At 40.3% G+C, this 14460-nt stretch overlaps 1 protein-coding gene across 3 annotated transcripts in view; it reads right to left on the bottom strand.

Moving 5' to 3' along the window:
• Window positions 1-14460, bottom strand: part of LOC126175380 (gamma-aminobutyric acid receptor subunit beta-like) — a 324059-nt gene that overhangs the window by 30801 nt on the left and 278798 nt on the right. For all 3 annotated transcript variants that reach the window (XM_049922151.1, XM_049922154.1, XM_049922153.1), the window contains exons 5-6: window positions 14249-14406; window positions 186-470 (exon numbers count right to left, since the gene is read on the bottom strand). In XM_049922151.1, coding sequence (XP_049778108.1) covers window positions 186-470; window positions 14249-14406 — 443 coding nt within the window. The remainder of the gene's footprint in view (window positions 1-185; window positions 471-14248; window positions 14407-14460) is intronic.

The raw sequence follows: 14460 nt of genomic DNA, 5'->3' as shown, positions 1-14460 counted from the left end.
ATACCACAGTTTGAAATAGCTCTTCAGTGAACTACAATTTGCACACAAAAATATTGTGCAACATGCAGAATTAGTGAATAAGGCACTGACATTGTGTAAAACTACCAAGTACTGACTCACCAACAAAACAGGAAAGCACCTGTCTGTCTCTTTTAAAAATGTAGCATTGTAAGCAGAAAACTTACCTAATGCTACACGAGCACTGGTTGCTTCATGATTGATCCAGAAAGATACCCATGACAGCATAACAATTAATATTGAAGGAAGATATGTCTGAAATATGAAGTAACCAATGTTTCTCTGAAGTTTGAAGGATAAGGAAAGTCGCTGATAGTTCCCAGTTGCCAGTCTTTCTTTGCGGTCATTGGTTCCATATCCAACAATTGTGAACTGAGGTAGTTCTGCCTCCTCCACTCCTCGTACTGGTGTTTCCTTCCAGTACATTACAACATCAGATACAGTGTACCCATCTGATGGAAAAAATGGAAAAATAAATTTTCAGAGAGGTGCATAAGTATTATCTGTTGCCATTACATGCAGTGCAATATTACTACTATTTGTATAAGGAAGAGAAAGGTCTGTTTCATTCACATGTATTACTGGTGCAGTGAACTGATGCTCACACTTTAATGTTTTTTTTTCTGATTTGGTTAATAACTTCTTCAGAACACAATGGGTATCAGGACAGCACTCCCAAATCATTGCAAAGTGAACAGTTTTTGCTGTAGCTAGCAACCAAACAGAGAACATATGGGAGAACATGTATGTCATTTTCACCATCCAGCACACCAGGTTGTGTGTATAAATTATATATATTGGGTTGTGTTCTGGGTGTCTTAATAGCTTCAAGGGCTCATTGTTTCACAATGGCAATATAAGTTTTCTTTTATGGAAAATAATTCTTATAATCTTTTTTGCGTTGGCAGGTGCAACTTGGATATTGCAAGACAGAAATATGTTGGAAGAAGTAGTCTGTTTTATAGTGACAGTAAGTTACTTGCATATAACAGAACAGTTCAGTGAAATTATTTTGTAATTAGAACTAAAAAGAACAGATATTGAGTCATTATTTGCATTTCACTTTTTTAATTCCCAACAAAGCTGCCTCTTTGCTGTGCCATACGCAAAGATATTAAGTTTTGATTACTGTGCCCAATCCTCAGCTATACCTTGTTACCAGCATCCTTACTGTTCTGTTTAAAGGTATGGAGATCTAATAGAGAGAAGTGGATAGAACTTTTGGAAAATCTGAAATGGGGTATCCAAAAGAAACCAGAATTATTATTTAAAAGTTACATATTTTCAAATTGTTTACAAAACAACCATATCCCCTTAAAAATATTCTCCATTACAACTAATATATTTGTCCCACCAGTGCTTCCAATGTTCAAAACATTTTTGTAGCCATCTTTGGAAATGGCTGACAGCTCCTTCCTTGTTTTTTCTTTACCTCTTCAATGTTGTCAAATTGGTGTCCTTTCACACCCATTTTCATGCATGGAAACAAGAAGAAGTCTCACAGGGCCAGGTCAGGAGAGTAAGGTGTGTGGGGCAGTGGAATCATGCCATGTTTAGCCAAAAACTGTCTAACAGAGATGGCTTTATGGTAGGTGTGTTGTTGTGGAAGAACCAGTACCCTTTCTGCCACAAATCAGGTCTTTTTTGATGAACACTGTTTTGTAATATTCTTAAAACTTCCAAATAAAAGGTTCAATTAATGGTCTGACCGGGGGGAACAAACTCTGACTGAACTATACCCTTGGCATCAAACAGACAAGTCGGCATTGTTTTGATATTTGATTTGACTTGATGACATTCTTTTGGACGGGTGACAATGACGTCTTGCATTGACTTGACTGTTGCTTCGTTATTGGGTCATAACCATAGTATTATGACTCATCACCAGAAATGACCTTTGACAGAAAATCTGAATCAGTTTCAAGCTGTTGTTTCAAAGCGCCTGCAAGAAAATGTGAGAAGGAAATGGCCTGAAATGTGGTGAGATAATTCATAGCTCTTGCACCATGATAATGCTCCTACACATTCATCCCTGTTGCTGTGTGAGTATTGCACAAAAAACAAAATCACTGTGCCGCCTCATCCTCCATACTCTCGAAACCTGGGCCCTGCAGACTTTTCATTGCTTTCAGAGTTGATAACTCCATTGAAAGGATGAAGATTTGCAGTGGTACACGAGATAAAAGAAAATTCATGATACAGCAAGAGGCATACCAAGACTGCTTCCCAATGTCAAAACAGTGTAGGGAGTGGTGTATCAATCGTGGAGGAGAGTATTTCGAAGCAGACCATGCACAATAAGTAAAAGGTAAGTGTACAAAAATTTTGTGGACAAAGTTCCAGAATTTTTTGAACAGACCTATATATGTATGTATCTTTTATCCTGAAGTTAGATGCTTTGATGTAAATAAATAATAAATTGCCAATGTAAACTACAGCCAGCTTTAGTTCTCTTTTTGTTAACTTACAGCCTTGTATTTTGTATATGAGAGTTAGCAATTATCAGAAGTATTTTCCTTCAGTTTTAATTAAACTTTTTGAATCTCTCATGTGACAGATCTTCAACAGTGTATATCTCTGTTCTGTAACAGTGCTTTGTCTTATTGTTTATTTTCCATAAGGAACTGACTTTTCTTTTTGTAAAGGTAACTGTACTCAGATAAGTATAAACAACCTAGAATCATATTTTACTGACAGCATGGAGTATATGATTCATGGCAAATTAATATGGCATGGAAATTTGCAAAGCAGCTACAGTAGGTATTCAGACCAAAATAGAAGAAATGGTACTTATACTCTGAATGACTGGAAACAATCACACTAGAAAATCTGGGATGAAGTAGTAACTTGAATATTAGGACAGATTGCTACTCATCACACAGAAGCTACCTTTTTATCCGAATATCTGTGATTTCGTTTTTTGTCCAGTACTCGCTTACCAACAGGGATGAATGTGCAGGAGCATTATCATGGCGCAAGAGCCATGAATTATCTCACCACATTCTTTGGTCTCTCAAATACAGTCATCCAGATTTAACTTCTTGAGATTGCCTAAAGCATTTAAGATGAATACCAGAATGGTCTCCCTGAACAGATAAGACAATTTCTTTCCTTATCCTGGTCCAAACTGAGTATATACTCAAATGGCCTATTTATCAATAGGGAGTTAAACCAGGTCTTCCTTGTTTTCTAGTTCTCAGTAAAACTAGGAACACACCAATTTACTCCACAGTTGTGGGCAGCAAGTCCTTGGAAAGTATTTCATAGGGACAGAGTTCAGTTTTGGGTGGGCTTTAATATTCTTTTGATGCACAAACTGACTTTCATTTACAAGGGAAAGATCCTAAGTTCTCTGACAGTGCAGAGATAATAGAGATATCAATGAAATTTTGTTTTTGTTATGTTGGTACATATTTTATAATGATGTAAATCAAGTGTTAACTTGACTGTTGATTGGCTTTACTTATAACTTAAACAGCTTTTTAAAATAACAAAGTATGTTTTAAGTTATCAAAATGGTACACTTTGTGGTAAAATTCTTTGTTTCAAATTGTTTATTACCAAAGGAAATGAGCCTAAATTTTATAAGGAGTTTGCTCCCTTGTTTAAAACAGGTGGGAAATAGAAGACTGAATTCACAGTTGCCTGTATATCTTCCATGCCCTTGTGCATTGTACGGTCAGCATGTGAATGCTTTTTACAAGATATTACTTGCATACTGTGTTATTCAGTCTTATGAAAGCAGTTATCTAACCAGTCTAATGATTTCATTTTCTTTGACATTTTTAGAATAACTGATTATGTAGTAAATGTAGTTTTTGAAATAATGGTTATAAATTTCTAATATCAGTGTCATAAAGCACAATGGTTAATTATCAATAGCCATGTTATGGTTATCTGAATACTACTTGAAAACTACAAAAATTGAACAGATATATTTAAACAGATACAAATAAACATCATATCATTACATTTAAAAAAAGGGAAAGCAAATGGCCAAGTAGATAAAATTGCTTTAATTGCTCCAATGGAAGTTCCAAGTAAGGACAGAAGAGTTTAGAGCAACAGCTATTGAAAACTTTGTTTTAGATCCAATTTCCATAAGTTACTGACACACAATAACTGCAGTAAATAGTGTAGCTGAGTATTGTGTTCAAATAAAAAGAAAAAAGCATTGCAACTTCTTCTTGTTTTTCCTCTTTTTTTTTCTCTCTTCATCCCTTCTTCTTCTTCCTTTTCTTCTGTACTTCATGCATAAGGCTTTTGCCCCTGGAATTTACTTTCTTGTTGTTAGCAAGAGACCTGCAACTCACTTCTCTACTGTAATACAGGGACAACACTACTTTATAAAACATCATAACTGTTACTACTCGTATATCTGTCTACATCTGCATCTATATCTGCATCTGCATCTATATCAATACTCCACAAGTGGAGGGTACTTATGGTACCACTAACTGATCCCTGCTTTCCTGTTACATTCACTAATGGCATATTGGAAAAATAATCATCAGTAATTCTCTGTATTAGTTCTAAATTCTTGAATTTTCTCATTGTGGTCATTTCACGAGATGTATTTGGGAGGAAGTAGTATGCTGTCCGACTCTTCCCAGAAAGTACTACCTTGAAATTTGTATAGTAAACCTCTCAGTAATGCTCAGCAAATCTCTTGTAGCACTTAACATTGGAGTTCGGTGAGCATCTCTGTAACACTCTTGCACAGATTCAATGATTCTGTGACAAAATGTACCACTCTTTGTTGGATCTTCTCTATCTCTTCTATTGGTCCTACATGGTAATGGTCGAAGACTGATGAACAGTACTCAAGAACTGGTTAAACAAGTGCATTGTAAACCACTTCTCTAATAGATGAATTACATTTCCTTAAGATTCTTTCTATTAATTTCATCCTTCTGTCTGCTTTTCCTACTATTTGTTTTCTGTAGTCATTCTTCTGAAGTTCACTCTGGATAGATACTCCTAGATATCTTATGGTAGTCACTGCTAACTTGTAATCAGTAGTGAAGTTGTACATAGTAGATTTATTTTCCTACGTATGCACACTGTATTACATTTATTTTGTTAAGGGTCAACTGTCAGATCACACACCATTCATCAATCCTCTACAGGCCATTCTGTAAATCAATACTGCCTTCTGGCATTGCTACTTTCTTATAGATAACTGCATCATCTGCAAACAGCCCTAAAAAGTTTCCAATGCAGTCTACTAGATCATTTATATATGTAAACAGTAATGGTCCTATCACACTTCCTTTTGGTACTCACAAAATTACCTTTATAGCTGTTGATTTTGTTTCAGTAAGAGCAATGTGTTGAGTTCTACCTACAAGGATGTCTTGAATCCATTCACCAATCTGGTCCCATACTCAGTAAGCTTGTATTTTTTGTCACTAAGTGGCTGTGCGGGACAGTGTCAAGTGCCTTCCTGAAGTTGAGGAACACAGCATCGACCTGAGGACTGATGTCTAGAGCACTATGGACCTCATGAAGGAACAGAGTGAGTTGAGTTTCACAAGATCTCTTTCTGCAGAATTCATGCTGATTTTTATAGAGGAGTTGGAAGCTGAAGAAATGAATCAAAGTTTGTGCCACAGCCAGAACTCAAACCCGGGTCTTCTTGCTTACTAGGCAGATATGCTGACCATTACACTACCACAGTACTATGGTTAACATAGCTGCACGAACTACCCAAGTCAAATGCCATCCCCGACACAAACTCTAATTCATATCTCCAGCTTATTTTCCCCTTACATTGTGACTATCGCCAGGGCTCTCCGACACTGGAACAGCACCACAGCATTGGACTTAATGGGGAAGTCCTCTACTACATGTGATTGTATGGATCTTATAATTATAAGATCTATCTTATCTACCTTCCCCCTTATGTCCAATGCTGGGGTGCTATTCCAATGTTGAAGAGCCCTGGTAATAGTGAGAATGTAAGAGGAATATAAGCTGGAGATGTGAATTAGAGTTTGTGTTGGGGAGGGCAGTTGACTTGGGTAGTTCGTGCTGCGGTGGTGTAATGGTCAGCATATCAGCCTAGTAAGCAAGAAGATCCAGGTTGAGTCCCAGCCGCAGCACAAATTTTGATTCATTTCTTCAGCTTCCAACATTATCATAGATAAAGATGAGACTTAAATGTCTCAGGAAAATTTAAATATAAAATTTATAGAGGAGATTTTTATGGTCCAAAAATATCATAATATATGAATATAAAATGCGTTACATACTTCTACAACAGATTGACATTAACAATATGAGCCTATAATGGTATGTATGTGTCCTAAAACTCTTGAAAGAGCGAATGACGTACGCTTTTTCTGGTCAGCAGGTATCCTTCATTGCACAAGTCACCTTTGATGAGCTGCTGCTAGAAGGGGAGCAAGTTCTTTCACATAGTCTCTGTAGAATCTGACTGGTATCTCATCTGGTCCTGATGCTTTTCCACTACAAAGTGACTCTAATTGTTTCTCTGTTCTGCAATCAGTTATTTCAATATGTGTCATTCTGAAATGCCACGAATTCACGAATTCCTTTCCTGTGCTAACTTCTTCATCTCAGAGTAGCACTTGCAACCTACGTCCTCAATTATTTGCTTGACGTATTCCAATCTCTGTCTTCCCCTACAGGTTTTGCCCTCTACAGCTCCCTCTAGTACCATGGAAGTCTTTCCCTCATGTCTTAGCAGATGTCAGATGTCCTATCATCCTGTCCCTTCTCCTTATCAGTGTTTTCCACATATTCCTTTCCTCTCCGATTCTGCGTAGAACCTCCTCATTCCTTACCTTATCAGTCCACCTAATTTTCAACATTCGTCTATAGCACCACATCTCAAATGCTTCAATTCTCTTCTGTTCCGGTTTTCCCACAGTCCATGTTTCACTACAATACAATGCTGTACTCCAGACGTACATCCTCAGAAATTTCTTCCTCAAATTAAGGCCGGTATTTGATATTAGTAGACTTCTCTTGGCCAGAAATGCCTTTTTTGCCATAGCGAGTCTGCTTTTGATGTCCTCCTTGCTCCGTCCGTCATTGGTTATTTTACTGCCTAGGTAGCAGAATTCCTTAACTTCATTGACTTTGTGACCATCAATCCTGATGTTAAGTTTCTCGCTGTTCTCATTTCCACTACTTCTCATTACCTTCGTCTTTCTCCGATTTACTCTCAAACCATACCGTGTACTCATTAGACTGTTCATTCCGTTCAGCAGATCATTTAATTCTTCTTCACTTTCACTCAGGATAGCAATGTCATCAGCGAACAGTATCATTGATATTCTTTCACCTTGTATTTTAATTCCACTCCTGAACCTTTCTTTTATTTCCATCACTGCTTCCTCGATGTACAGATTGAAGAGTAGGGGCAAAAGGCTACAGCCTTGTCTTACACCCTTCTTAATACGAGCACTTCGTTTTTGATCGTCCACTCTTGCACCATTTTATATTGTGGAACGCTTTTTCCAGGTTGACAAATCCTATGAAAGTGACTTGATTTTTCTTTAGCCTTGCTTCCATTATTAGCCGTAACATCAGAATTGCCTCTCTCGTCCCTTTACTTTTCCTAAAGCCAAACTGATCGTCACGCAGCACATTCTCAATTTTCTTTTCCATTCTTCTGTATATTACTCTTGTAAGCAGCTTCAATGCATGAGCTGTTAAGCTGATTGTGCGATAATTCTCACACTTGTCAGCTCTTGCCGTCTTCAGAATTGTGTGGATGATGCTTTTCCGAAAGTCAGATGGCATATCGCCAGACTCATATATTCTACACACCAACGTGAATAGTCGTTTTGTTGCCACTTCCCCCAATGATTTTAGAAATTCTGATGGAATGTTATCTATTCCTTCTGCCTTATTTGACCGTAAGTCCTCCAAAGCTCTTTTAAATTCCGATTCTAATACTGGGTCTCCTATCTCTTCTAAATCGACTCCTGTTTCTTCTTCTATCACATCAGACAAATCTTCACCCTCATAGAGGCTTTCAATGTATTCTTTCCACCTATCTGCTCTCTCCTCCTCATTTAACAGTGGAATTCCCGTTGCACTCTTAATGTTATCACCACTGCTTTTAATGTCACCAAAGGTTGTTTTGACTTTCCTGTATGCTAAGTCTGTCCTTCCGACAATCATATCTTTTTCGATGTCTTCACATTTTTCCTGCAGCCATTTCGTCTTAGCTTCCCTGCACTTCCTATTTATTTCATTCCTCAGCGACTTGTATTTCTGTATTCCTGATTTCCCTGGAACATGTTTGTACTTCCTCCTTTCATCAATCAACTGAAGTATTTCTTCTGTTACCCATGGTTTCTTCGCAGCTACCTTCTTTGTACCTATGTTTTCCTTCCCAACTTCTGTGATGGCCCTTTTTAGAGATGTCCATTCCTCTTCAACTGTACTGCCTACTGCGCTATTCCTTATTGCTGTATCTATAGTGTTAGAGAACTTCAAACGTATCTCGTCATTCCTTAGTACTTCCGTATCCCACTTCTTTGCGTATTGATTCTTCCTGACTAATGTCTTGAACTTCAGCCTACTCTTCATCACTACTATATTGTGATCTGAGTCTATATCTGCTCCTGGGTACGCCTTACAATCCAGTATCTGATTTCGGAATCTCTGTCTGACCATGATTTAATCTAATTGAAATCTTCCCATATCTCTCAGCCTTTTCCAAGTATACCTCCTCCTCTTGTGATTCTTGAACAGGGTATTCGCTATTACTAGCTGAAACTTGTTACAGAACTCAATTAGCTTTCTCCTCTTTCATTCCTTGTCCCAAGCCCATATTCTCCTGTAACCTTTTCTTCTACTCCTTCCCCTACAACTGCATTCCAGTCGCCCATGACTATTAGATTTTCATGCCCCTTTACATACTGCACTACCCTTTCAATATCCTCATACACTTTCTCCATCTGTTCATCTTCAGCAGCATGTATACCTGAACTATCGTTGTCGGTGTTGGTCTGCTGTCGATTCTGATTAGAACAACCCGGTCACTGAGCTGTTCACAGTAACACACCCTCTGCCCTACCTTCCTATTCATAATGAATCCTACACCTGTTATACCATTTTCTGCTGCTGTTGATATTACCCGATACTCATCTGACCAGAAATCCTTGTCTTCCTTCCACTTCACTTCACTGACCCCTACTATATCTAGATTGAGCCTTTGCATTTCCCTTTTCAGATTTTCTAGTTTCCATACCACGTTCAAGCTTCTAACATTCCACACCCCGACTCGTAGAACGTTATCCTTTCGTTGATTATTCAATCTTTTTCTCATGATAACCTCCCCCTTGGCAGTCCCCTCCTGGAGATCCGAATGGGGGACTATTCCGGAATCTTTTGCCAATGGAGAGATCATCATGACACTTCTTCAATTACAGGCCACATGTCCTGTGGATACACATTACGTGTCTTTAATGCAGTGGTTTCCATTGCCTTCTGCATCCTCATGTCGTTGATCATTGCTGATTCTTCCGCCTTTAGGGGCAATTTCCCACCCCTAGGACAAGAGAGTGCCCTGAACCTCTATCCGCTCCTCCGCCCTCTTTGACAAGGCCGTTGGCAGAATAGGGTGACTTCTTATGCCAGAAGTCTTCGGCCACCAGTGCTGATTATTTATCAAAATTTAGGCAGTGGCGGGGATCGAACCCGGCACCGAAGACGTTTTGATTATGAATCAAAGATGCTACCCCTAGACCACGGGTCTTTACAATGATTGAAAGGAGGAATCTTACTATGATTTTCTATGGTGAAAAAATTTTGGAAGACCAGATTCTCTCTCTGTCTTTTCCATTTTATTGCCATTGTGGTCACTGAGTGACTGAATAGATTATTTTGAAGTGCTGACTGATTTTACATAAGACTGAAACCTCTTAGGATTTCCATTAGATTGATTGACAGTTTTTTTCTTTCAATGTCACTGAACACAGCTCGCCTTATGTTCATTTTCACTTCATTAAGCTATTGTTTGTCAGCCAGATTTTGAGTTCTCTTGAAACTGTGAGGAAGCACCCTTTGTTTACAGGCAAAGCAGTTTTCTGAAATGGTTATTAAACTATGGTGGGTCTTTCCCATCCCTTAAAACTTTGCTCAGAACATACTTGTCTAAAGCATATTGAATAATGCGCTTGAATTTTTTCCATTTGTGCTCCATGTCTTTGCCCTCAGCACTGAATACTTGATGTTGACTACTCAGATACTCTGCACTTTGTATCTTGTCACTCTTGCTAATCATAAATATTTTCCTACCTTTCTTAACATTCGTTGTAATACCTGTAGTCATAAGTACAATTACAGCCTAATGACCACTGATACTGTCCTTTATGATAATTGATTTGAGATTGTTTTTTAAACAATATTAACTCAGCACATAGAGGAAGTATTGAGTGGCAGACAAGTACATAAAACAAAAACATAACCACCAGTCAAATATTGGGCCTTAGTTAATCCCACTGGATGACTGCCACATACAAGGCAATATGAGGAGCAATCTATGATGATGGGACATGTAATCAGCAAGTTGCCAATTGCTACAACCCTTATTGCCATTAGACAAATCCTGATGATGCCACCACTTCTATATTGAAGAAAATCCTCATTTTGTCTCTTGAGTCCGAGTTAAATCCATTCCAGACCTCCATACCTCAGAAAAAATTTGAGGAGGTACTGAGAATTGAACCTGGGTGCTTCGACAGTGATGCTACCAATTCGGACATGGAAGTGGTTCAAACAAGGATATTTAAAAGTAGATTAAGCTATCAGACAAAGTCCTTTCAAACAATAGAAAATCTAGGATGAAAATGATAGTTGCTATTCACCATATAGTGGAGATGCTGAGTCACAGATAGGAAAAAAAAAGAAGACTGTCAGAAAGTGAGCTTTCAGCCAACAAGGCCTTTGTCAAAAATAGACAAAACACACACACACACACACACACACACACACACACACACACACACACACACACACAGAGAGAGAGAGAGAGAGAGAGAGAGAGAGAGAGAGAGAGAGAGAGACTCATGCAAACAAAATTCATAACACACGACCACAGTCTCTGGCACCTAAGTCAGGCTGTGAGCAGCAGCCCATGGTGGGAGAGGCAACTGGGTGGTGGGGAGTAAGGAGGATAGTGGGGTAGAAATGAGGGACGGTAAAGATGGAGAATGTCATGTTGAACAGCTTGCTCAGCTACAGATTGGTCCAGCTGTTTCTTGGTCACAGCTTGTCGGTAGCCATTCATGCTGAAGACAGCTCATTGGTTGTCATGTCCACATAGAATGCAGCACAGTGGTTGCAGTTTAACTTGTAGAGCACATGACTAGTTTCACAGATAGTCCTGCCTTTGAAGGGATAGGTGGTGTTCTTGACTGGACTGCAGTAGGCGGTTGTGGGATGTGTATGGGACAGGTCTGTTACAGGGATACGGGTCATGAGACAAGGGTTTGGAAACAGAGTTGTGTACGGATGGATGAGGATATTGTGTAGGTTCGGTGGGTGGTGAAATGTCATGGTGGGAGGGGTGGGAAGGACAGTGGGTAGGATATTTCTCATTTCAGGGAATGATGAGAGGTAATCAAAACCCTGGCAGAGAATGTAATTCAGTTGCTCCAGTCATGGGTGATACTAAGTCACGACAGGAATGCTCCTCTGTGGCTGGTTGGTGGGACTTTGGGAGGTGGTGGGTGACTGGAATGATAAGACATGGGAGGTCTCTTTTTGTACAAGATTGGAAGGGTAATTTGTAAAAGCCTCAGTGAGACCCTTGTTATAATTGAAGATGGACTGCTCATCACTATGGTTGTGGGTGGCTAGGCTTGGTATGGAATGGGTGGCAGCTGCTGAAGTGGAGGTATAGCTGGCAGTTGATAGGTTTGAGATGGATAGAGGTACTGATGTAGCCATCTTTGAGGTGGAGGTCAACATCGAAGAAGGTGGGTTGCTGGGTGGAATTAGACCAGGTGAAGAAAATGGGGGAGAAAGTGTTGAGGTTCTGGAGGAATGTGGATAGTGTGCCCTCACTCTCGATCCAGATCATGAAGGTGTCACTAATGAATCTGAACCAGGTGATGGGTTTCGGATTCTGAGTGTTAAGGAAGGCTTGCTCTAGATAGCCCATGAATAGGTTGGCATAGTATGGTGGCATGCAGGTGCCGATAGTCACTTGAGCCCATCCTGGAAACTCTCCCTGGAGTCCATCCCTCTTCTCACCACTAGCACTCCCTGCACACCTACCTTCTATATTTCCTAAAACTCAAACTCCACCACACAGGACACCATTGTGGCCAATTACTGTGCCCCCACTGAGAGAATCTCTGCTCTCATCAACCAACACCTTCAGCCTAGTACTCACAACAGCTCGTGTTTCTTCACCATATGGTGCCCAGCTTATCACTATTGATGCGCCCTCCCTTTACACTAACATCCCTAATGCCCATGGCCTTACTGCTCTTGAACAATACCTTTCCAAATGCCCAAAGGATTCCAAACCAACAGCCTCCTTCCTAGTCACCATGGCCATCCCTCACCCACAATTACTTCTCCTTTGAAGGCATTACCTACAAACAATTCTGGGATATGGCTATGGGCACTGGCATGGCACCATCATACACCAACCTGTTCATGAGCCATCTAGAGCAATTCTTCCTAAACACACAGAATCCCAAACTCCTCCCCTGGTTCAAATACACTGATGACATCTTCATGATCCACATTCCTCCAGAACCTCAACACTTTCTCCCCCATTTGCTTCACCTGGTCCAACTCAATCCCACAACCCACCTTCCTCGATGTTGAACTCCACCTCAAAGACGGTTATATTAGTACCTCTGTCCATATCAAACCTACCAAACACCAGCATTACCTCCACTTTGGGGTGTCACTGAGGTCTTCACAGACCATAATTACCTTTCCAACCTTGTACAAAAACAGTATCTCATACCTTATCTTTCCAGTCACCCACCACCTTCTAAAGTCCCACTGTTTGGCCACAGAGGAGCATTCCTCAGTACCACCCAGGACTGGAGCAACTGAATTACATTCTCTGTTACAGTTTCGACTACCTCTTGTTGTGCCCTGAAATGAGAAGTATCCTACCCACTATACTTCCCACCCCTCCCACAGTGGTATTCCACAGCCCACCAAACGTACACAATATCCTCATCCATCCGTACACAACCCCTTCTCTCATCCCATTGCTTCATGGCTCATATCCCTGTAGTAGACCTAGATGCAATACTTGTGTCACAAGTCCTCTCCTCACCACCTACTTCATTCTGGTCACAAACATCACCTATCCCATCAAAGGCAGGCAACCCGTGAAACCAGTCATGTAATCTACAAGCTAAGTTGCAACCACTGTGCTGAATTCTATGTGAGCATGACAACCAACAAGCTGTCTGTCCACATGAATGGCCACCGACAACCTGTGACAAAGAAACAGCTGGACCAACCTGTCGCTGAGCAAGCTGCCCAACTTGACGTTCTCCATTTCAATGACTGCTTCACAGCCTGTGCCATGTATAACCTTCCCGCCAACACCCGCTTTTCTGAATTGTGCAGGTGGGAACCCTCCCTACGATGTATCCTACATTCCCATAACCCTCCTGGCCTCAACCTTTGTTAGTCATTATCCTTACCCATCTAGCCCTTCCCTGTTCCCATTACAACACTACACAGTCCTCTATTCCACCAATGCACCCAGTCATTTTTCTTCTTTTCTTTTCCGCTACCCTCCCTCCCCCACCCTCTGTCTAACCTCCTGACAGCACCTAGCTACCCACCCTCTCTCCACCTCATCCCTGTTCACCCTCACAACCAGCACTTTACTGTCCCCAATATGTACCCTGCTATCCCTCCCACTCCCTGCCTCAGCCTTGTCCTTACCCCCACCACCCAGTTGCCTCTCCCATCGTCCGCTGCTGCGTTGTTCCATGACTGTTATTGTTCTCATGTAAATTTTAAACATGCAGTAGTAGGTGGAATGCAGATGAGTGGTATGACTGCAGAAACAACATATGTTTTTAGAGTCGTGACTCTCCTCCTAATTGTGTAAGATATTCATTCAGATCCCTTTCTGGCACAAATAGAATAGAGTATGATTCTGGCAGTGTATACAGTTATTCGATATAAGGTGATGCCTATGGTTTGTAGGATCAAAATGAGTAAACTTTCATGGTGTTAAGTATGCTTTATTACTCACAGCTCTCAATTTCTACTGTGCAGTTTTGTGAATCAAGGGGATAATAATGTAGATCCATCATACAGGCCAATGTCGTCGTAAATCTCATGCCATATGTAATACTCCCATCTCCATTAAGCCGTACCAGTTTATTTCTTTCTGTCACATCATGAAGGAAGCTGAAACAGACAGATTTAGTAATTGCTGTAGGGGAAGGATTTACATAATAAGCC

Source organism: Schistocerca cancellata, chromosome 3, assembly GCF_023864275.1.
Source record: "Schistocerca cancellata isolate TAMUIC-IGC-003103 chromosome 3, iqSchCanc2.1, whole genome shotgun sequence".
Taxonomy (NCBI): Eukaryota; Metazoa; Arthropoda; class Insecta; order Orthoptera; family Acrididae; genus Schistocerca; species Schistocerca cancellata.
This window is presented reverse-complemented; position numbering and strand designations above follow the sequence as displayed.